The sequence below is a fragment of the Rana temporaria genome, chromosome 3, assembly GCF_905171775.1.
Source record: "Rana temporaria chromosome 3, aRanTem1.1, whole genome shotgun sequence".
Lineage (NCBI taxonomy): Eukaryota > Metazoa > Chordata > Amphibia > Anura > Ranidae > Rana > Rana temporaria.
In genome coordinates, this window is record NC_053491.1 from 451,301,279 (window position 1) to 451,323,007 (window position 21,729).

General features: G+C 45.7%; 1 protein-coding gene across 2 annotated transcripts in view; it reads right to left on the bottom strand.

The window, feature by feature from the left end:
* Positions 1-21,729, bottom strand: part of DENND1C (DENN domain containing 1C) — a 110,963-nt gene that overhangs the window by 48,095 nt on the left and 41,139 nt on the right. For both annotated transcript variants that reach the window (XM_040346650.1, XM_040346649.1), the window contains exons 6-10: positions 20,477-20,546; positions 16,514-16,594; positions 14,662-14,715; positions 7,779-7,889; positions 5,126-5,226 (exon numbers count right to left, since the gene is read on the bottom strand). In XM_040346650.1, the coding sequence (XP_040202584.1) occupies positions 5,126-5,226; positions 7,779-7,889; positions 14,662-14,715; positions 16,514-16,594; positions 20,477-20,546 (417 nt within the window). The remainder of the gene's footprint in view (positions 1-5,125; positions 5,227-7,778; positions 7,890-14,661; positions 14,716-16,513; positions 16,595-20,476; positions 20,547-21,729) is intronic.

The window sequence follows — 21,729 nt, forward strand, 5'->3', positions numbered from 1 at the left end:
GATCAGACCGGCAAGGAGGAAATAGGCATCCGATCTCCGGCAGACGCAAGAGATATGTATCGGGGTAGGAAGGTGCGACATCAGTAGTAGGGATGAGACAAAGAGCAATGTGCAATACACAGTTGAGGTAGTTACAGGAGGGGGGGCAAGTTCAGGACGTGAGTGGAACACGACGAATCGAGGTGGTCCTCCAGCGAGGTTGCTCAGAAGATGAAGGGATAGTAGAAGAAAAAACAAAGTCATATAACCACAGGCCAACATGGCCAAACTTATGTGCTCGTAGGCAAGGTGGGGCCGCAGCCAGATCCACATGGGGGCAACAGTGGAAGTGCACCAAAGCGTTCAAACTTCTCAGCAGCTAAAACAAAGTAGCCCAATTGGTAAAATGTGGATTAAACATCAGCAGCTTCTCCGCCTTGGAATAGGAACAAACAGGTAGTTGTCAGCGATAATTAAATCAGTGTATTACCCGTCCTGTTGAGCGCGGCGTTGGATGCGACCATCACGGATTGAGCGTTCCTCTCTGTCCAGCCACTGTGCAGCCGAAGACGGAAGGTCAAAAAAGTGAACGGAGCCTAGAGCTTCCACCCTTAGCTTAGAGGGGTACAGCATAGCATACTTTACATCTAGAGCTCTGAGGCGACGTTTAATGTCTATAAACTTTGCACGTTGCTTTTGTAGCTCAGCAGAGAAATCAGGAAAGCAGGAGATTTTAGCATTATCAATCTTCATGGCTTCAGGTTTAAGCCTGGCATTGCGCAGTATAGCATCCCTATCTTTATAATGGAGCAGTTTAAATAGAAAGGGTCTTGGAGGGGCCCCCGGTGGCAGAGGCCGGGAAGGCACTCTGTGTGCTCTCTCAACTGAGAATAATGGAGTGAAAGCTTCTTTGCCAAAAGCAGTCACCAGCCAATTTTCAATAAACTCAACAGGGTCCTTTCCTTCAGCTCTTTCAGGCAGACCAACCAATCTCACGTTATTCCTTCTCATTCTGTTCTCTAATTCCTCTAATCGGGATGAGTGTTGAGTGAGGAGATGGTTATTATATGAGAGATCTCTTTGCATGGGGGCCATGTCATCCTCAATGGAGCTTATCCTGCCCTCTGCAGCAGAGGTTCTCTCCCTCAATTTTTGTGCATCTTGCCTCAAAAATGTTATTTCCGCCTTAACCCCTTTAATGTCAGCAGTCAGGGCAGCTAGGGAGGTATTGCACGTGGTAATGGCCGCAAAAATGTCTCTAAGTGAGGGCTCACTATCAGAAGCAGGGCTGGGGAGAGACTGCGGCCTAGTGGGGTTGCTATTAGGAGTACTCACGGCGCTCCATAGGAATTCCGGGCCTCCGCCATCCTCCAGAGGGACAGTATCGTCCGTATCAGATGTTCCCCCGGCCAGCTCGCTCTGTCTCTCCGGGAGAGCGCTGGGATCTGCAGCCAGTACTCTGGAGAAGAGTCTCTCCGCTCCATCCCTGTGCTTCTCCTTGGCTGTGCGGGAGGCCTGCGCGCCATCTTGGCTTGCCATGCTGTCTGCAGCTCGGTTTGCGTTTTGCTTCCTAGCTGCCGACATCCTCTTCGGATCTAGGAACGGAGGGCACCGGGATGATCAGGGCACTGTTCCGCAGCACTTGGGCACCAAGACCAGGCAGGACGGGCAACGTGCAGGATGGATGTCAGGAGATTCGACGGAGAGAGCTGAGAGTGCGTCCGGTTACATCGGCTGCCTGGCCACGCCCCCGAAAATCTGCAGTTAAAGCACATCTTGTTTGTTTAATTTCAAATCCATTGTGGTGGTGTATAAAGCCAAAAAGATTAGAATTGTGTTGATGTCCCAATATTTATGACTGTATGGTCTCACTCTTAATTAAAGGACATTTACCTTTCCAGGGATCCAGCAATTGGCTTTGGGTGCAGGCGCCGGCATTGTAAGTTAAAAACCGGCAGTGACGTTTTTTGGTGAACAGTGCAGTCTCCAGCTACTCTGTTAACTTGGAGAAAAGAGGATAAAGAGGGAGCAGGGGGGTGCCTTGCCACCCTAGGCTACAGGGCTGTGTGTTTCTATTCAGGCACACAGTGTACAGAGAAAAAACTCTAGTCCCTGCATGCAAGGGTGGCTCCATAAGACGCTGCAAGAGAGAGGAGCTACCCTGAAACAGGAATCCTGGTGCATCAGTCATGGCACCAGCTTAAAGTGGTTGTTAAAGGATTTTTTTTTCTTTTAAGAATAACAAACATGTCTATACTTACCTGCTCTGAGCAATAGAATAGAATTGCACAGGGTGGCCCCTCCTCTCCTGCTGGTGTCCCCAATTGACGCAGACAGCGGGAATCTGCCCCTTTCCCTGCTCCCGCGTCACTGGAGTTGAGCCAATGGCTCTCATGCACAGTATTTGATCTCAGTGGGGTTCAGGTACATATAAGGGGGATGAGAGGGGGATTCTGTGACACTGACAGAGGAGGTTTTTTACCTTAATGCATAGAATGCCAAAAACCTTGAGGCTTTAGGTCTGGTTCACACCTATGCATTTTTTAGTGCATTTTTCAATTTTGCTGAACACACTACAGTTAGGGATGAGTTTTGAGTTTGAGTCGAACTTATGTTCGACTCGAACATTGCCTGTTCGCCGAACAGCGAACAATTTGTGGTGTTCGCGGCAAATTCGAAAAGCCGCAGAACACCCTGGAAAAGTCTATGGGAGAAATCTAAAGTGCTAATTTTAAAGGCTTATATGCAAGTTATTGTCATAAAAAGTGTTTGGGGACCTGGGTCCTGCCCCAGGGGACATGTATCAATGCAAAAAAAGTTTTAAAAATATGTCCGTTTTTTCGGGAGCAGTGATTTTAATAATGCTTAAAGTGAAACAATAAAAGTGAAATATTCCTTTAAATTTCGTACCTAGGGGTTGTGTAAAGTATGTCTGTGAAGCAGCGCTTGTTTCCCGTGCTTAGAACTGTCCCTGCACAAAGTGTCATTTCTGAAGGATTTAGCCTAGGTTCACACTGCTGCGAATTCAAAATCGCGGTAAAATGCGCGATTTTACCGCAATTTCGCGGCCACGATTTTGCCGCGATTTTGCCGCGATTTCGGCTGCAATTTAATGTAAATCGCGGCCCGAAATCGCAAAAAGTAGTACAGGAACTACTTTTTTAAATCGCAGATGCGGCGTCGCACTGATTAGGACAGTGCCATTGCCGACAATTGCCGCCGATTTGAGATGCGATTTGACATATCAAATCTCATCTCAAATCGTTCCAAATCGTACCCAGTGTGAACCAGGGCAAAAAGTCATTTAAAATCACTGCTCCCGAAAAAACTGACGTTTTTAAAACTTTTTTTTGCATTGATACATGTCCCCTGGGGCAGGACCCAGGCCCACAAACACTTTTTAGGACAATAACTTGCATATTAGCCTTTAAAATTAGCACTTTAGATTTCAAACGTTCGAGTCCCATAGACTTCAATGGGGTTCTAAAGTTCACACAAACTTTTGGTCTGTTCGCAGGTTCTGGTGCGAACCGAACGGGGGGGGGGGCTCATCCCTGACTACAGTCCATTTAACATGGTTTCCTATGGATGTAGTTCACATATGTGCATTTTATGGAAAGGTCTAGGGACTTTTTTCAGTTTTTTTATGGCTCCATAGACTGCAATGGATCAAAAGCGTGTATTGAAAAATGTAAAATGCACCTGGAATATGCAAACTGAAACCTGCATAAGGCTGGATTCACACCTGGGACAAACCCAAGACTAAGTCCGCCGTCAATGCTTCCGTTGTCCAGAACCAGCAATATCCAAGACTCTTTAACCCACCCAGTCACCAGACAACACCAGTCTTGGAGTACATCAGGAATAGCCTTTTATTTGAGATCTCACAAAAATATATACACAGGGATGACAATGCAAACTGTAACCAGAAACCTAATTAACATGAGCTAATTATCTAATCCTTTAGACAGCCTAGGCGACTCAGAGACATGACCTTTAGGACAGACTTGCCGTCTTTTAGCTCAGAAGACACAACATTATCATGAATAGGAACACAGAAAACCTTCACACAATAGCAGAGTTAATTAACACAAACAACAATGGGTGAAATACTCTTAGAGCCCACACTAGCCTTATTTACAATAAACACATTATAGCAGACAACAGACAGACAGGTGGCTGGAGTAGATGACATCAGCGTCTTCTATGAGCCCCAACATTATGAAGCAATCACTATTTATAATATGGCATATTTTTGTGTTTTGGGAGGACATGGACTTGAATCCAAAGTAACATTACTTCAAGGTCCCAAGTCATACACCTTGCAAAGAGTACTATTCCCTTAAAATCCAGGGCCCATAATCAGAAGGAAAGAGGCTAGCATTCAGTCCTCTCCAAAAGCCTCTGTCCCGGCTAGATCTGTCACAACACCTATGCATTTTTAATGCTTTTTGCAGATTTACATGTTCTATAGGAAACCATGATAAATGGGCTTTAGTGCAAATCTGAAAAATGCAAAAAGCACTAAAAATGCATAAAGCCTAATGCCGCGTACACACGACTGTTTTTCATGATGAGAAAAATGCAATTTTTTTAATTGGTCATTGAAAATTATCGTGTGTGGGCTCCAGAGCATTTTTTTTACGACGTGAAAAATGTGAATTAAAAATTTAGAACATGCTCTATTTTTTCTCTACGTTTTTCACGTCGTGAAAAATGGTCGTGTGTAGGCTTTAATGACAAGGAAAAAAACGCGCATGCGCAGAAGCAAGTTATGAGAAGGGAAATTTGCATAATCAAGCCCAAAGAGTGGCGCCATTCAAATGGAACTTCCCCTTTATACAGTAGTGCCGTCGTACGTGTTGTACGTCACCGCGTTTGCTAGATAATTTTTTTCACGATTGTGTGTGTGCAAGGCAGGCTTGACTAGAATCACATTGAGAAAAACTTCGTTTTTTCCATGACATTAAAAACGTTGTGTGTACGCGGCATAAGAACCACTTTAACTGAAACATAGGCAAGGATTTAAAGATAAACAAGCTGCATACTCAGTAAGTGATTAAATCAGCTTCTGGAAGTGCCTAATATCACTTTAATCTTAACCATAGACAGACGGATGGACAGTGTGACAGACAGAATGACAGACCCGCAGTAGTCCAGTAGATGTGGAGGTAGTGTAGGGATATAGATGTGCTGCCAGTACATGGGATACAGGAGGGCTGCAGAGGCGTGGACACAGGCTGTCAGCTGTCAGGGAGAGAGAAGAACACACAGATTAAGGTGGATCTATCATCTGATGGCTTGTTCATGCTACACATACATGGGTGCTAAGTACTGTAGACATTTAACACCTCCCGGTATTACACAGAGATCACAGCACTCCCCTTCACAATGCTGTCATCTGCCTTTAGCTCTTTAGAGGTATTAAGCCATCTTTGTTCAGGCATCACCTAGGGTCTGAAAGTCTACAGAGAGTTTCTACAGTGTGGAAAATAATTATTTGCTCCCCTGCAGATTTTGTAGGTTTGCCCACTTACAAAGGAATGAAGGGTCTATAATTTTTTTTATCATAGGTGCATTTTAAATGATAGAGACAGAATGTCAATAAAAAAAAAAAACAAGAAAAAACACATGATACAAATCAGGGGTCAAGTCCTGGGGAAAAAAGTGTGGGAACTCCCACCCAAGATCCACTCCCCCACCAAAAAAAACAAAAATGATACGCTCATATGCATAATTACTAAACCGCAAGTTCTTTCTAAATCCCGAGATAACTCGCGGCAGACCTCCGCAATGTCTCCTGGGAACAATGACAAAAGCTCCCAGGAGACATTGCGGCATCGAGGAAGTGACAGAATACCCGCACACTACCTGATGAATCCATATTCAGGAAGTGGCCAGTAACATAAAGGATTACTAAGGTTCGCCTGCCCCTGACAGTGACTCGAGCTGGGCATCACCGCTTAGTGAAGAATTGGCTTGGGCGGCTCAGCTGCTTGAGGCTGCTCTAGGCATGCAAAGGGAACTGAGTTCCCGCTGGGAAAAAAGTGCAGGAACTCCGTTCCCACGCGTTCCCGCAGAACTTGAGCCCTGATACAAATGCTATAGATTAAAGTGGGGTTCCAACCACAATTAGCATTTTTTAAATGTATTTTTTAAATGTATGCTGTCAATCAAATCCAATGACACAGCGTCAGGGGGGAGGACCGAGTCCTGCATTATGTGTGAATGGACACAGATGCAGGCAGGGCCTATCCGCCCTATAGGCTCACTATGCAAGCCGCTTAGGGCCCCGTAAAGCTGCGGAGGGCCCCCCAAATTACTAGAGGCCCCGCCTGGTGAGAAGTCATTATCAGCTCCTCGCCCCACTTCTCAACTCGCTGGCTACATGGGAGAAAAGGGAAGAAATCAGCACCCCCTGCTTCTCACTTTAATGTAAGATGTCATTTTCTTCAGACCCCCCCCCCCCCCACTTTTCAACTTTAATGTGACATGTAATTTTGCTTAGGGCCCCAGGGAGGTCAGGATCGGCACTGCGCATGGGTGTTCACCAAGGAGAGCGCTTCTCCAACACGGACACTCGATGCGGGGAGGAGCCACCAGAGCCGCTGAGGGACCCCAGAAGAGGTAGGTCGGGGCCACTCTGTGCAAAACGAACTGCACAGTGGAGGTAAGTATGACATGTTTGTTATTTAACCACTTAAGCCCCGGACCAATATGCAGCTAAATGCCCAGAGGTATTTTTACAATTTGGCACTGCGCTGCTTTAACTGGTAATTGCGCGGTCATGCAATGTTGTACCGAAACAAAATCTGCGTCCTTTTCTTCCCACAAAAAGAGCTTTCTTTTGGTGGTATTTGATCACCTCTGCGGTTTTTATTTTTTGTGCTATAAACAAAAATAGAGCGACAATTTTGAAAAAAATGCTATATTTTCTACTTTTTTCTATAATAAATATCCCCCAAAAATATATAAAAAAACATTTTTTTCCTCAGTTTAGGCCGATACGTATTCTTCTACATATTTTTGGTAAAAAAAATCGCAACAAGCGTTTATCGGTTGGTTTGCGCAAAATGTATAGCGTTTACAAAATAGGGGATAGTTTTATTGCATTTTTATAAATTTTTTTTTTTTTACTACTAATGGCGGCGATCAGCGATTTTTTTCGTGACTGCGAAATTATGGCGGACACTTCGGACAATTTTGACACATTTTTTGGGACCATTGTCATTTTCACAGCAAAAAATGCATTTAAATTGCATTGTTTATTGTGAAAATGACAGTTGCAGTTTGGGAGTTAACCACAGGGGGCGCTGTAGGAGTTAGGGTTCACCTAGTGTGTGTTTACAACTGTAGGGGGGTGTGGCTGTAGGTCTGACTTCATCGATTGTGTCTTCCTATAAAAGGGATGACACGGTCAATGCAGCCGCCACAGTGAAGCATGGGGAAGCCGTGTTTACATACGGCTCTCCCCGTTCTTCAGCTCCGGGGAGCGATCGCGAGGGGGCGGCTAGAAACGAATAGCCGCCCCCTCATCCCGGATCGCTCCCCGACGATTTCCGACCGCCGCATGTACTGGGGGGGGGGGGGGGGGGGATCGGGACCCCCGACCCACGTCTAGGCAGCGACGCGCGGGCACGTCGTTCTGCCTGTCCGTGCCATTTTGCAGACGTATATGTACATGCGGCGGTCGTTTACAACCCCTTTAAGCCTATTTGGCCATAAATCCAGATATACAGAGAAGTCAGGTGTCAAAGGTGAGGAGAATTTGAGGGGGTGGTGGAGTTGGCAAGACTTACTGTACTGAGTTTGCTGGATGTAATCAGGATCCTCCTCTCACATAACAGGCTGGAGTATAACTGCAACATTGTGTCCACTTGGACCGCAACAAGGAATTCTGTGAGATTTCTCTGATAGGCGACGATAAATCAAAGAAGAAAGAATTGTCTGTTAGTATTCCTTGAGAGGCAGAAATCAAATCAAAGCAATTAACAATTCTCAAAAACACATCAACAAAATGACTTTATGAAATCATTATGACATTGCAAACAATTTGACTTTTCAGGGACCATGTAGGACCCCTTTCTCCCACCTGGAGCTGGGGGGTACTTGGAGGGATAAAAATAGGCAATTGAGCCATGGTTTTACCACCCTGGTACTGGTGACAGGTAAATACAAAAAACAAACAAACATGTAAAGTAGCTTAAAGCGGGGGTTCACCCTTAGAGGGCACTTTTCCCCCTTAGATTCCTGCTCGTTTTCTCTAGGGGAATCGGCTATTTGTTTTAAAATATGTGCAGTACTTACCCGTTTACGAGATGCATCCTCTCCGCCGCTTCCGGGTATGGGCTGCGGGACTGGGCGTTCCTTCTTGATTGACAGTCTTCGGAGAGGCTTCCGACGGTCGCATCCATCGCGTCACGATTTTCCGAAAGAAGCCGAACGTCGGTGCGCAGGCGCAGTATAGAGCCGCACCGACGTTCGGCTTCTTTCGGCAACGAGTGACGCGATGGATGCGACCGTCGGAAGCCTCTCGGAAGACTGTCAATCAAGAAGGAACGCCCGCTCCCGAAGACCCATACCCGGAAGCGACGGAAGAAGATGCAGCTCGAAAACGGGTAAGTACTGCACATATTTTAATATAAATAGCCGATTCCCCTAGACCGAACGAGCAGGAATCTAAGGGGAGAAAAAAAAAAATTTAATAAATGGGTGAACTCCCGCTTTAAAATATACTCCATGTGCTTTGCACCGTAAAGGGGTTGTAAAGGTTTGTTTTTTATTCTCTAAATAAAGCTTACTGAGGAGAAACAGGAAGTCAGAAATTCAGACAAAGAAAAAAACATTTAGAAGGGAAATTGAAGGAAAAGGTAAGTGAACCAACAATGCACTAGCTTAAAGGAACCTATTTAGAAAATAAAAAACAAACCTTTACAACCCCTTTAAGGGAGTGACTTAGAAGTGACGACATTACACATGCCTAACCACTACCTACCAGTATTGCACAAGCCCACAGCATGCTGCTTTTTTCATCGGTACTATACATGCTGTTTATCTTCTGTATTGAGGTAATTGTTGCTACTTTAGAATAAAACACTTAGGCCCGGATTCACAGACAGTGTGCACATTCATGCCGCCGTAGCGCATCTCAATGTACGCTACGCTGACGCAGCGCAGAGAGGCAAGCATGGAATTCAGGAAGCCAGTGCTCCCAAAGCTGCGTCGGCGTGGCGTAGATTTCGAAGGCGCAGGCCGGCGTATGTGGAAGTGGGCTTGCCCCATGCAAAGCCATGCAAATGAGGCGTGACCCCGTGCAAATGATGGTTTGAGAGCCAGACAAGTACGTTGAACGAACTGCGCATGCGTCGTGTCGTGGACGCATCCCCGCGCGCATTCTCATAACCACGTCGGAACAACTACCTAAGATACGCCGGATCACTGCATGCGCCATGAACGTAATCTACGCCCATCCAGACACACGTCCAACGTAAACTACGTGAAAACCGCCGGCTTCTGTTCCCTGATGCAGATCTTTACATGTCTGGTGCTGAGTTACACCTCCTTTATGGGGCTTAACTTTACGCCGGATGTACAACTTACGCGCACCTCTCGTAGCCTGCGTCGGGCGGGCGCAGGTTCGTGAATCGCCGTATTTTCCTCATTTGCATATTTGAATGGCTAATCAATGGCAGCGCCACCATGCGGCCAGCGTAAATGTGCGCCCACCCTGCGCCGGCGTAGGCAAGTTACGTCGGCGGGATTAAGGCTGTTTTTAGGCGTATCTTAGTTTGTGGGTACGCCGCACAGATACGACGGTGCATATTTGCACTTATGCGGCGTATCTGGAGATACGTCGGCACAAGTGCTTTGTGAATCCGGGCCTTAGAATTTTTGATGGGCTTCACTATGGTAGTTTTCTTTTCCTAAAAATTTTGAGTCACCTTATGGCAGTGATGGCGCCTAACCACTACCCAAGCCCACAGCATGCTGCTTTTATCATCTGTACTATATATGCTGTTTATCTTCTGTATTGAGGTAATTGTTGCTACTTTAGAATAAAACACTTAGGCCCGGATTCACGTAGAAGAGCGTATCTTTGTGCGGGCGTAACGTATCCTATTTACGTTACGCCTCCACAACTTTAACAGGCAAGTGCAGTATTCACAAACCAAAGTTGCGGCGGCGTAGCGTAAATAGGCCGGCGTAAGCCTATGTGGAAGATGTGGGCGTGTGTTATGTAAATTTATTGTGACCCCACGTAAATTACGCTTTTTACGAACGGCGCATGCGCCGTCCGTGAAAGTATCCCAGTGCGCATGCTCCAAATGAACCCGCAAGAAGCCAATGCTTTCGACGTGAACGTAAATGACACCCATCCCTATTCGCGAACAACTTACGCAAACGACGTAAAACGTGAAAAATGTTACGCTGTTCCGACGTCCATACCTAACATTGGTACGCCTCATCTACGCCTCATAGAGCAGGGGTAACTTTACGCCGGAAAAAGCCTTATGTAAACGGCGTATCTGTACTGCGACGGCCGGGCGTACGTTCGTGAATAGGCGTATCTAGCTGATTTACATATTTCTAGGCGTAAATCAGCGTACACGCCCCTAGCGGCCAGCGTAAATATGCAGTTAAGATATGACGGCGTAGGAGACTTACGCTGGTCGTATCTTATACAAATTCTGGCGTATCTGATTCTTTGAATCAGGCGCCAAGATACGACGCCTCAGACTCTGGCCTGAATCTTGGCCTTAGAATTTTTGATGGGCTTCACTATGGTAGTTTTCTTTTCCTAAAAATTTTGAGTCACCTTATGGCAGTGATGGCGCACCTTGCCACCCCAGATGTTTGGGAACTACATTTCCCAAGATGCTCATGCACTCTGCTGTGTAGTTAGGCATCATTGGAAATGTAGTTCCAAAACCTCTGGGATGCCAAGGTTCGTCATCACTGCCTTATGGGATCCATTGACGGCCGCTCTCTCCTTTGGATGTCCATCTGCTTTTGCCTGTTTGACCATTACAACTTGTGGTCCTGCAAATCTTGTAAGAGGCTTGCCTGTGAGGCCCCGTACACACGACCAGTTTCCTCGGCAGAATTCAGCTTCCGACCGAGTTTCTGGCTGAATTCTGCCGAGGAAACTGGCCGTGTGTACACTTTCGGCCGAGGAAGCCGACGAGGACCTCGGCGAGGAAATAGAGAACATGTTCTCTATTTCCTCGTTGTTCTATGGGAGCTCTCCTCCCGCCGAGGTCCTCGGCGGCTTCAGGGCTGAACTGGCCGAGGAACTCGACGTGTTTGGCACGTCGAGTTCCTCGGCCGTGTGTACGAGGCCTGAGGGTGCTACTGGTGACGGATCCCTTTACATGAACGCATACCTCCCAACTTTTGAGATGGGAACGAGGGGCACCTATTAGCAAAAGACACACACCCCTTGCCACGCCACCTTAAAGGAGATTTATAACCAAAAAAAAAGATTAGTTAAACCCACAAGTGTTTTTTTTAACCACTATTTGTCCTTTAAAGTGGCTTTTAAAATATTATAAATGCGGTAATTTAGAATTTGGTTTAGCACAGGCAAACAATTTTTGAAAGATAAAAAAGTTTTTTTTTATATACAACTATATAGATCAGACCAAAATGAGGGACAAATGAGGAGGAAAGAGGGGCGGAGGGAATTTGGGCCAGATCCACAGCCAGCGGGCGCAACTTAACTTTTCTGATTTAAACTTAAATCCGTCCGGCGCAAGGCGGGCCCAATCGAATGGGGCGAGTCCCATTTAAATAAGGCGCGCTCCCGCCCTGGACGTACTGCGCATGCTCCCGACGCTATTTTCCCGACGTGCTTTGCGCGATTTTACGTTGCGACGAGTTTTGTGAATCGCGACGGGTAAAAAAGCGTTGCGGCGGGAAAAATAAAAGATTTGAAAAAATTTCAAAACCGACGCGGGAACGACGGGTATACTTTTGCATGGTAGCGTACCTTTACACTTTTGTAAAGGTACCCTATCTTTGCGACGGCAAACTAACACTTACGGCGACTTAATGAAGGGAAAAAGCTTTGTGGATCTCCGTAAGTGCTAATTTGCATACCCGACGCTGGATTACGACGAGAAATGTCCCCAGAGGCGGCCGCGGTACTGCATCCTAAGATCCGACAGTGTAAAACTATTACACCTGTCGGATCTTAGGACTAGCTATGCGTAACTGATTCTATGAATCAGCCGCATAGTTAGAAACAGAGATACGACGGCATATCAGTAGATACGCCGTCGTATCTCTTTTGTGAATCTGGCCCTTTGTTCCAAATCAGTGACAGTCCCTAGAAATCAAGGACAGTTGGGAGCGATGATACACGGTGCACTTTCTGGATGGATTGATTTACTCCACCTATCGACTTTTCACTTATTATGGTCTGATTTTTGCTGTTTTGTTATTGATTGTTATTATTATCATTATGCTGCTTATTGATTATTTGCACATGGTCACGTTGACACTTTATTGTACACCTGGTTGTTTTTCAATGAAGTACATGATGCCTTTTTCTGAGTTTTTTTTTGCACTTTATATGATTTTTGAGCACTGCTTATATATTACTCTTTACTGAGAGATCTGGAGTCTATTAGACCCCAGATCCCATCTCTGCCTTTAAAAGAATCAGATCAACACCAGATTGGTTTGATTTGTTGCTTTCCCAAGCCAAATAATGGTTTGTTTACATCCAGTTAAACTAGAAGTGGCACTTCCGGTTTCTTAGACCATAGAGAAGATCGGAGACATTTTGGTTCTCAAGAATCTCTATGGTTTACCGGCTGCAGTCCCGGACTCCCCAGCAGGAAGGGAGAGCCTGGGAGGACAGCGGAAGGCAGTAGGGGGAGGACCCCCTTTCACTACCTGTAAAAGTGATCCAGCAGCTTTTGCAGTGGCGGCTGGGTGCTCCATCGTAGTTGGGGGGGGGGGGTCTTTAATGGACCTGAACACAAACCTTACCCCCCTTCACCCTGTGCTGCTCTGACTGGACTGACATGTGAAGGCTGTGGCAGCTGCCCCCTTCAGTTTCCTCCGTGTCCCGGCCTCCATTGTCCCCCCTCCGCCTGTGGGGCTTCCTCTGCGTCTCCTCTGCATCATGGTGGCTCCTCCTCCCTTCTCCTCCCTCCTCCTCCTAGGCCAATAGGATGGCTTCTTCATTTTCTATTGTCACACAACTGATTGGGCTCAGGGCTCAGTGCTCTGTGCCCCGAGCCCACCCTTTTTTGAAAATGAAAAGGAAAAAGTGCAGCGCTAGAATGAATATAGTGAAAACTATATATAAAAAAAAGTAAGTGTACTCTGGACACTGGTTACAGTGAACAAAAGGTGACAATACCAAGTGATATTACAAAGTATATATAATACATATAAATAACATAATAAACCGCGTGAGTGATATAGGTGAAAATGTCCAAAACAAATGATATTAACATGTGGGACGTCTCTAAAAAGTCCAAATTAGAACAATGGAAGGGGAAACGTCCTTGAGATCAACTAAGTTTACAAACATGTGAGGTGAGTGGTCTCAAGGCAGGAATCATTTGTATAATCCACCATATAATCCAAAGATGACTTGCACAGGAATAAGAAATCGCATCAAAGTATCACTCTTTCGAAATCAACAAAGACATCCAGGGATCATTGGTAAACGTAAGAAATGGGTACTCTTACCAGATAAGGTGGACACACTCGTCAGCGACGGTGTGTCAATCAGGCATATACGAGCTCCTCAGGCCGGTAGCAACAATGTAACGGGTGATGAAATTGTAGAGAGTGACCATCAGAGATCAAGTATATTCATATGGGGATGAATCACTGTCCAGGGACCCAGCAATGTCCTCACCCCAGCCAATTATTCAATCAGCTTTGGGTGCAGGCGCCGGGCATCTTAGGTAAGGACCCCTTTTTTGATGCCTATTAGAGCCTCAGGCTCTAATCATGTGCTTAAAAAAGAAAAAAAACTAATTGGAATCCAAGCGTCCGGCGCCCCACATGTAGATTAGGCTTAGATAGGGGGCATGGACCCACTAGTATATTCAGCATGGATAGGGGGGCGGTAGCCCACCAATAACAACAAATGTAAACCAGTCCGGGAAACCAGGAAGAAAAAACGTTGCTATTTTTGAAAATGATGGTGCAGGAATGTGGGACATGAGGGACATTTCCCTGCCCTGAGGATGGCAAGATCTGACAACAAAGGGGCAATAATATACTGTATGTAAGTGTACTTGTATGTCACATTAGATGAGATTAGATTAGAGAGCATTGGCAGTTGTTTTAAGGAGGACAGTGTTCTCTTTAAGAGTATGCAAATACTTTGGGGTTGATTTACTAAAGGCAAATAGACTGTGCAGTTGCTCCAGAGCTTAGTAAATGGGCAGAAGTTCTGCTGACTTTCATCATCCAATCATGTGCAAGCAAAAATGCGTTTTTTTTTTTCTTGCACGCGATTGGGCATTCTTGCAACGTAAAGGTTCATCTCATTTAATAAGCTCTGGAGCAACTGCACTTTGCAGAGTACACAGTTTATTTGCCTTTAGTAAATCAACCCCTTTATGGACACAGGTGAACATGTCAATTGTGTGTAACTGAAAACTCGTATTTTTTTTTCTATTGTGAATTAAACATTTTAGGCAAACAACTCACATTTTCTGGAATTGATGGCAGTTTCACAGGGTCCGGAACCACAAAATAGGAAAACTGTGAAGAAATAAGGTATCATGGGCTTCAATATCAATCGCTAGTCATAGTGAACCTGAGAACTGAAAACAACTACAATAGAAAATTATAGGGATTTAAAGAGTAACTCCACTTTTGCTGAGATAAAACATTCCCCTCTGTGTTATTCTATGTTCATTGCAAGAACTTTACAAACTTTGTTGCAGATTCCTACCTTTTGCTATTCGGAAGAATTAGCTGTTTGTTTGTGTCCATGCACAAAGTGAATGTGAATGGCAGTGATTTAATAATTATCAGTCAGCTGCTGCACCTGCAGGGTTCAAATGAGGAAAGTGGCAATGTCTGCATCCCCTTAGATGTGATTTTCCTTTGGGAGTATCTCGCTAAAAAAAAAAAAAAAAATTGTTGCAGGGAATGCTCAAAATCTGACTTGCCCGATGTCCTCTAGGGGGCCCTCTGCTAACTGCCCTGCACTGTGGAGCTCGATTGGCATTTGCCATTGAACACCAGAATTGGCAGCTCCACCACTGGTGCCCTGTGCTTTTCACAGATGAGAACAGGTTCACACTGAGCACATGGGACAGATGTGAAAGGGTCTGGAGAAGCTGTGGAGAATGTTATGCTGCCTGTAACATCGTTCAGCATGACCGGTTTGGTGGTGGGTCAGTGATGGTCTGGGGAGGCATATCCATGGAGGGAAGCACAGACCTCTACAGGCTACACAATGGCACCCTGACTGCCATTAGATATCGGGATGAAATCCTTGGAGCCATTGTTAGACCCTACGCTGGTGGTGGCACTTCTGTCAAGCTGTTGTTCCATCTTCAAGATCTCCTTATGGTGAAGCCATCTTTATCCACATTTATTTGGACTCTAGTAACTTCATGCACTTTCCTGTGGTGAAGTCACCCTTATTTCCATTTGTTTCAAGTCGATTTCAAATGGCTAATCGACTTGATGATCCCAAATCACAGTGTTAATGATAACTTCATAGAGGCTCGGTAACCACATGCCAGACACAAATGGAAGAAAAGTTGGCTCGGTTGGCGAAGGAAGATTTTGACTATCAAACAGGCGCCTTTAGATGTACTCTAACACAACAGTAAGAATAAAAAAATAATAGTATAGGTCAGTGGCGGATGGTGTTCGATAATTTGTGATGGGAGCCAACTGGCGGGAGACAAGACAGTCCACCCTCTTCCCGGGGGAAATAAATGCGGGGAATGCGCCGCTCTCCCCCTCACGCGCAAGATGGACGGCCACCTTACCTCCTCACTCAGATCTGCCCTTCCTCCCCTGTCCGAGCCGGGAAGCGCCTCTGCAGGGGAGCCAATTCAGTGGCGGCTGGTGGGTCGGCAGGTCTTCTCCTCCGGCCTTGCTCTTAGCTCTCCTCTCCTCCTCCCTCCTCCTAGGCATCCAATAGGATCGCCTGGTGTTTTGGCCAATCGGGAAGTGGGTCTCATACCCGCTTCATGAATGGCCGAGAGGAGGATTAGTGGGAGAATAGCGAATATTCATTCACTGTTGTCACACAACTGGGTGGGCTCAGAGCGCAGTGCTCTGCATTCCAAGCCGACCCTTTTTTAAAACCTATTATTCATGGTTCATTCATGGTTCGGTGCCCCTGTATGTAGATCAGAGGGCCGGATGCATGGATAGGGGGGCCAACGCCCGTGTGCCCTCTATGGGCGGTCCGCTACTGGTATAGATTTGTTTTAGAGCTTTCAATAGTATTAGAATTCTGTATTTATTCAGGCTAGAATGGCCAAGCCTTTGCCTCCCGCCTGGCCTCATTTTAAATAATTGCAAAAAAACTCACCATTTCTAGGTTCAGAGACTTGTTCACCTCCGGCACTGGGTGGTCATACAGAGTCTGCAGAATGTCAGTAACCTCATCGAACTATCAGGTAGAAGAGAGGAAATTGGTTAAGTTGAAAAAGTAATAAAGGCAGGGTTACGTAAAGGACAGCAGGACTTAAATGTCAGCTCCAGGAAAATAAAAAATTATACAAACTAAGTTGCAGACAATAATAAAAGCCCAACAGAGGTTCTAGTACATTCCACCTCTCTACTAAAAACACATTGGGTCAGATCCACAAAGAAGTTACGTTGGCGTATCTATTGATACGCCGCGTAACTTCGAGGATGCGCCGGCGTATCTTTGTTTTGTATCCACAACAAGATACGCCTGAAGCTGGGCTAGATCTGACTGGCGTACGTCTTAGTACGCCGTCGGATCTTAGGTGCATATTTACGCTGGCCGCTAGGTGGCGCTTCCATTGATTTCCACGTAGAGTATGCAAATTAGCTAGATACGCCGATTCTCAGAACGTACGTCCGCCCGGCGCATTGTTTTACGTCGTTTACGTAAGGCTTTTTTCGGCGTAACGTTACCCATGGCTCTATGAGGCGTACACAATGTTAAGTATGGACGTCGGGACAGCGTCAAATTTTCCGTCGTTTACGTCGTTTGCGTAAAACGTTCGCGAATAGGGCTTTGCGTAAATTCCGTTCACGTCGAAAGCATTGACTATTTGCGACGTGATTTTCGAGCATGCACACTGGGATACCCCCACGGACGGCGCATGCGCCGTTAAAAAAAAACGTCATTTACGTGGGGTCAAGATGAATTAACACAAAACACGCCCACATCTTAGTCATTTGAATTTCGCGCCCTTACGCCGACACATTTACACTACGCCGACGTAACTTACGGCGCAAATTCTTTCTGGATACGGAAACTACGCTCTAAGTTACGGCGGCGTAGTGTATCTCAGATACACTACGCCGCCGTAACTTAGAGCGTAGTTTACACTACGCCTGCCTAAAGATAGGCAGATCTTTGTGGATCTGGCCCATTGTTTTTTTTTGCATTGTAGAAATTTCTTATAACTTCCTGTTCTTCTTATAGGACACAAGGGGAAATCTGCCTATTGGTGACATAGCCAAGTATAAACACCCATCCTCTTCCTTTACCCTTAAAATAAAGACATAAGGACAGTATTTTCCTTGCCTGTCTTAAAAAAAAGAAGAAAAAAAAAGACAGGTACTCTTTAATGGACCCATGGGTCAGGGGTTGGCAGAGAACAAAGTGCCAGTTAGATAGGTTAGCTTCCTTGGATCTGCTCTATAGTACTCTGGGACTTTAAAAATCGAGTGTACTTTTGGTAAATGCCATCCAAACCCCTTCCCTCTGTATGTGCCTCACTATTGGCTCATCACTAGCCCATCACTTTGATGGAAACCCCAATAATAATGTGCATTTTCCAAACTAAAAACATGTGTAGCACCCTCCTAGTGCAGGATCATAGGCGTGGGACTGGGGAATCTCTGTCCTCAGTCCCTTTCTCTGCCTCAAAAGTTAGACATCAGGGGTCTGTTTAGACCACTGATATTTCACTCAAGCCCCCAAACAGGGCTCATAAAAAAACTAATATAAAAAACTAATAATAAAAATAAAATTGTAAAAAAATAATAATAATAATAATACAAATAAAGATAAACTACTGACACCGATCTCTGCCCTGCTGACAAAGCCCTACTGACTTGCCCACTGCCATATATGGTATATTACACACGCATGTGTGTTTGAGCTTTGGTGTGCACACCCTAATGCAATAGGCTGCGCACACCTATGCGCAGGATGCTATGTAAATTTAGTTTCTGGCTCCCGTAATTTGGGGAGCAGTACTTGTTTGTTTTGACCTGTTTATGGTTTACAGGCTGGACATTTGTTTGCTTCCCCTGCATCTGGAAGAAGCTTCCAGAGCTCAGGACAGAAGATTCAAATAACCAGCCTGAATATTTATTATGCTTTAGCCAATCCCTAGACAGGAGTGTCCAGAGGAGGGCTAGAAGGTCTGGGGCACCAGAGAGCTGGGTTCCTTCTCTCCTGGCGGGTTCTAGAGGCTGAGGGACTGTTGCCCTCAGGCAGCATATGGACTGTGCAGCTGTTCTAGAGGCCTCAGCGGTGTCAGGGCTTAGGGCCTGGATGGATTTGCTTAGAAGCTTATTGCAGGACCTCACCACAAGTGATCTGGTCTGGAGGAAGAACTGTCTGACTCACTGGACTGTGTCTGGAGGCAACTGGAATTTGGCAACTATCCTGGTGACTTGTAGGTAAAGACCCTAAATCGATCCCTGTGTAGTGTTCCCGAAATTGCACTGGCTGCCAGTAGTTGTGCATAGGTGCAAGGTAGCCAAAGAGACTTTCCCCAGCTGTGAGGTCTTAGCATGTTCAAAAAGTTACCTCATGGTCTTCAGCTGTGAGGCTAGACTGTCCAACATTCACAATCTTGTCCTCGAATTTCTATGCGTTAATTGTTTTTACGTTTTTAAATATCCCATGCCCTGTTTTTAAGTTCTTCAAGCAATAAATCATAAAAAGACATCCCCTAGACTGTGTTATCGGAGCTGCTTTGAATGGACTGCTGCTTATGGTGGTGGGCAGCCTCTGAACTTCTGGGGAAAAATAGTTATTACCAGCGGCCACTTCACTGCGTCTCCCCGCAGGGATGTAGTCTCAAGGGAGGGGGCGAGCACGTTGACTAACCCCCAGCCTGAAAGGCTCGGATGATGGGGGCAAGCTTACTGAGGAGGAACAGGAAGTGAGAAATTCAGACAAAGAAAACAACCTTAGAAATTTAGAAGGGAAATCGAAGGAAAGGGTAAGTGAACCAACAATGCACTAGCTTAACCACTTGCTTACTGGACCCCCTTCCTGCCCAGATAAAATTTCAGCACTGTTACGCTTTGAATGACAATTGCGTGGTTGTGTGGCGTGGCTCCCAAACAAAATTGACGTCCTTTTTTCCCCACAAATAGAGATTTCTTTTGGTGGTATTTGATCACCTCTGCGGTTTTTATTTAAACATAAAGAGAGCGACAATTTTGAAAAAAACACAATATTTTTTACTTTTTGCTATAATAAATATCCCAATTTTTTTTTTTTTTAATATTTTTTTCCTCAGTTTAGGCCGATATGTAAGCGTATAGTGATTGGTTTGCGCAAAAGATATAGCGCCTACAAAATAGGGGATAGAATTATGAGATATTTTTTTTAATAGTAATGGCGGTTATCTGTGATTTTTGTCAGAACTGCGATATTATGGCAGACACATCGGACACTTTTGACACATTTTTGGGACCATTCACATTTATACAGCGAACAGTGCTATAGAACTGCACTGATTACTGTATAAATGTGACTGGCAGGGAAGGGGTTAACACTAGGGGGCGATCAAGGGGTTAAATGTGTTCCCTGGGAGTGATTCTTACTGTAGGTGGAGGGGTCTGACTGGGGGAGGTGACCAATCGGTGTCCCTATGTACAAGGGACACACCATCGGTCTCCTCTCCCTGACAAGATGTGGATCTCTTTGTTTGCACACAGAGATCCACGTCCCTGGCTCTGTAAATGCCGATTGCGTGTACCTGGCGGACATCGCGGCCGCCAGACACGCGCATCGGCATCTGAGTGACGCGGCAGGCACGCGCGCACCCCCCTGGGGCCTGGAGGCCCAAGGACGTCATATGACGTCCTCCCAGCATTGTAGAGCCACCTTGTGGCCGTCATTCTACAATAGCCGGGATGGGAAGTGGTTAAAGGAACCTATTTAGAAAATTTAAAACAAACCTTTACAACCCCTTTAATGTTGTGATTTTAAAGAAAAGAAAATCTGTGATTTTATGGTATGGATTTAACAAAAGGAAAAGAGAGAGATTGAGAAAGAAAAGAAGGGGCACACAAAGGACGAGAGGTGTAGAAAGGATGGACATATTACCTGGTCCTTTACTAGGTGCTCAGCAATATGGTTAAGTAGTTTATAGAAAAGCTCAAACCATGGTAAACAGCTGAAAAGTAAAGTAAAAAGTAGAATTGAATATATCCACATGTATAAAGGCACTAAAACACACTGTAGGTTTATATCTGTGACCTGGGAGCTCTGTAGAATGTTGTGAGTATCTCAAAGCACTTAAAGACCAATTAAAGCTAATTATACACATATGCGGGTGTGGGAATGTGTGTAAGGCCCCGTATACAGGATCGGATCTGTCCGCTGAAACTGGTCCGACGGACCAGTTTCCGCGGACAGATCCGGTCGTGTGGAGGTCCGACCGGACAATTGTCCGGCGGATCGGACAGTTTCCAGCAGGCAAAAATTTCTTAGCATGCTAAGAAATCTGTCCGCTGGAAACCTGTCCGTCGGACGTGTTCGGTCGTCTGTACAGACTCACCGGACACGTCCGACCGACCGCCATCCCTCGAATGCGTCGTACTGATTCGACGCATGCATTTGTACGCTTTAGCAAAATCCAAGTATACCACGTCCTCACCGTTGCTTCTTGGTCCAGGAGACTCGGAAAGTGACATGTGGCGTCGCCCGACACGTGGCATCACTTGTCATGGGACTTTCTCAGGGTAGGAGAAATCTGGTGTAAACTGTGAGTTGCTACCCTGAGGAAGTCACATGACAAGTGACGCAACGCATCGGGCGGAGCCAATGACATCACTTTCGGTGTCTCCTTGACCCAGAAGCAACACTTAAAAAAAGGAGCGTGTGAGTCTCGCGCATGCTCTGAAACGCATTGGGTTTCCCCTACACTCTGGTGAGGTCACATGCTCATGGGCTTGCTCACAGAGCAGAACACTTCCATCTCCTCCAGCCACTGAGAGGAGTAGCCGGCTTCCTCCCGGGACATCGCGCTCACGGCAGGTGGACATTCCACTCTTACAAGACACTCCAGAGATGTTGGAGTCTGATCCAGGAGCAATTGTTTCCCAGGAGCATGTCATCCCTTACTTCTATGTAAGTGTCGGATTACTTGTTATTGTATACAATAAAACTTGCACTCAGAGGCACTTTTCTCCTTTTTTCTTGTTTTTCCAGAAGCAACGGGGAGGAGGCGATCTGCCGCTGTGGATTTGATATACTTAAGTGTTGTAAACGAGAAGCGTTCCTGTAAGTGATTTTTAATCTATTAAAAAGACGTCTTATATAAGGCATAATAAGCTATGAGCATATATATATATATA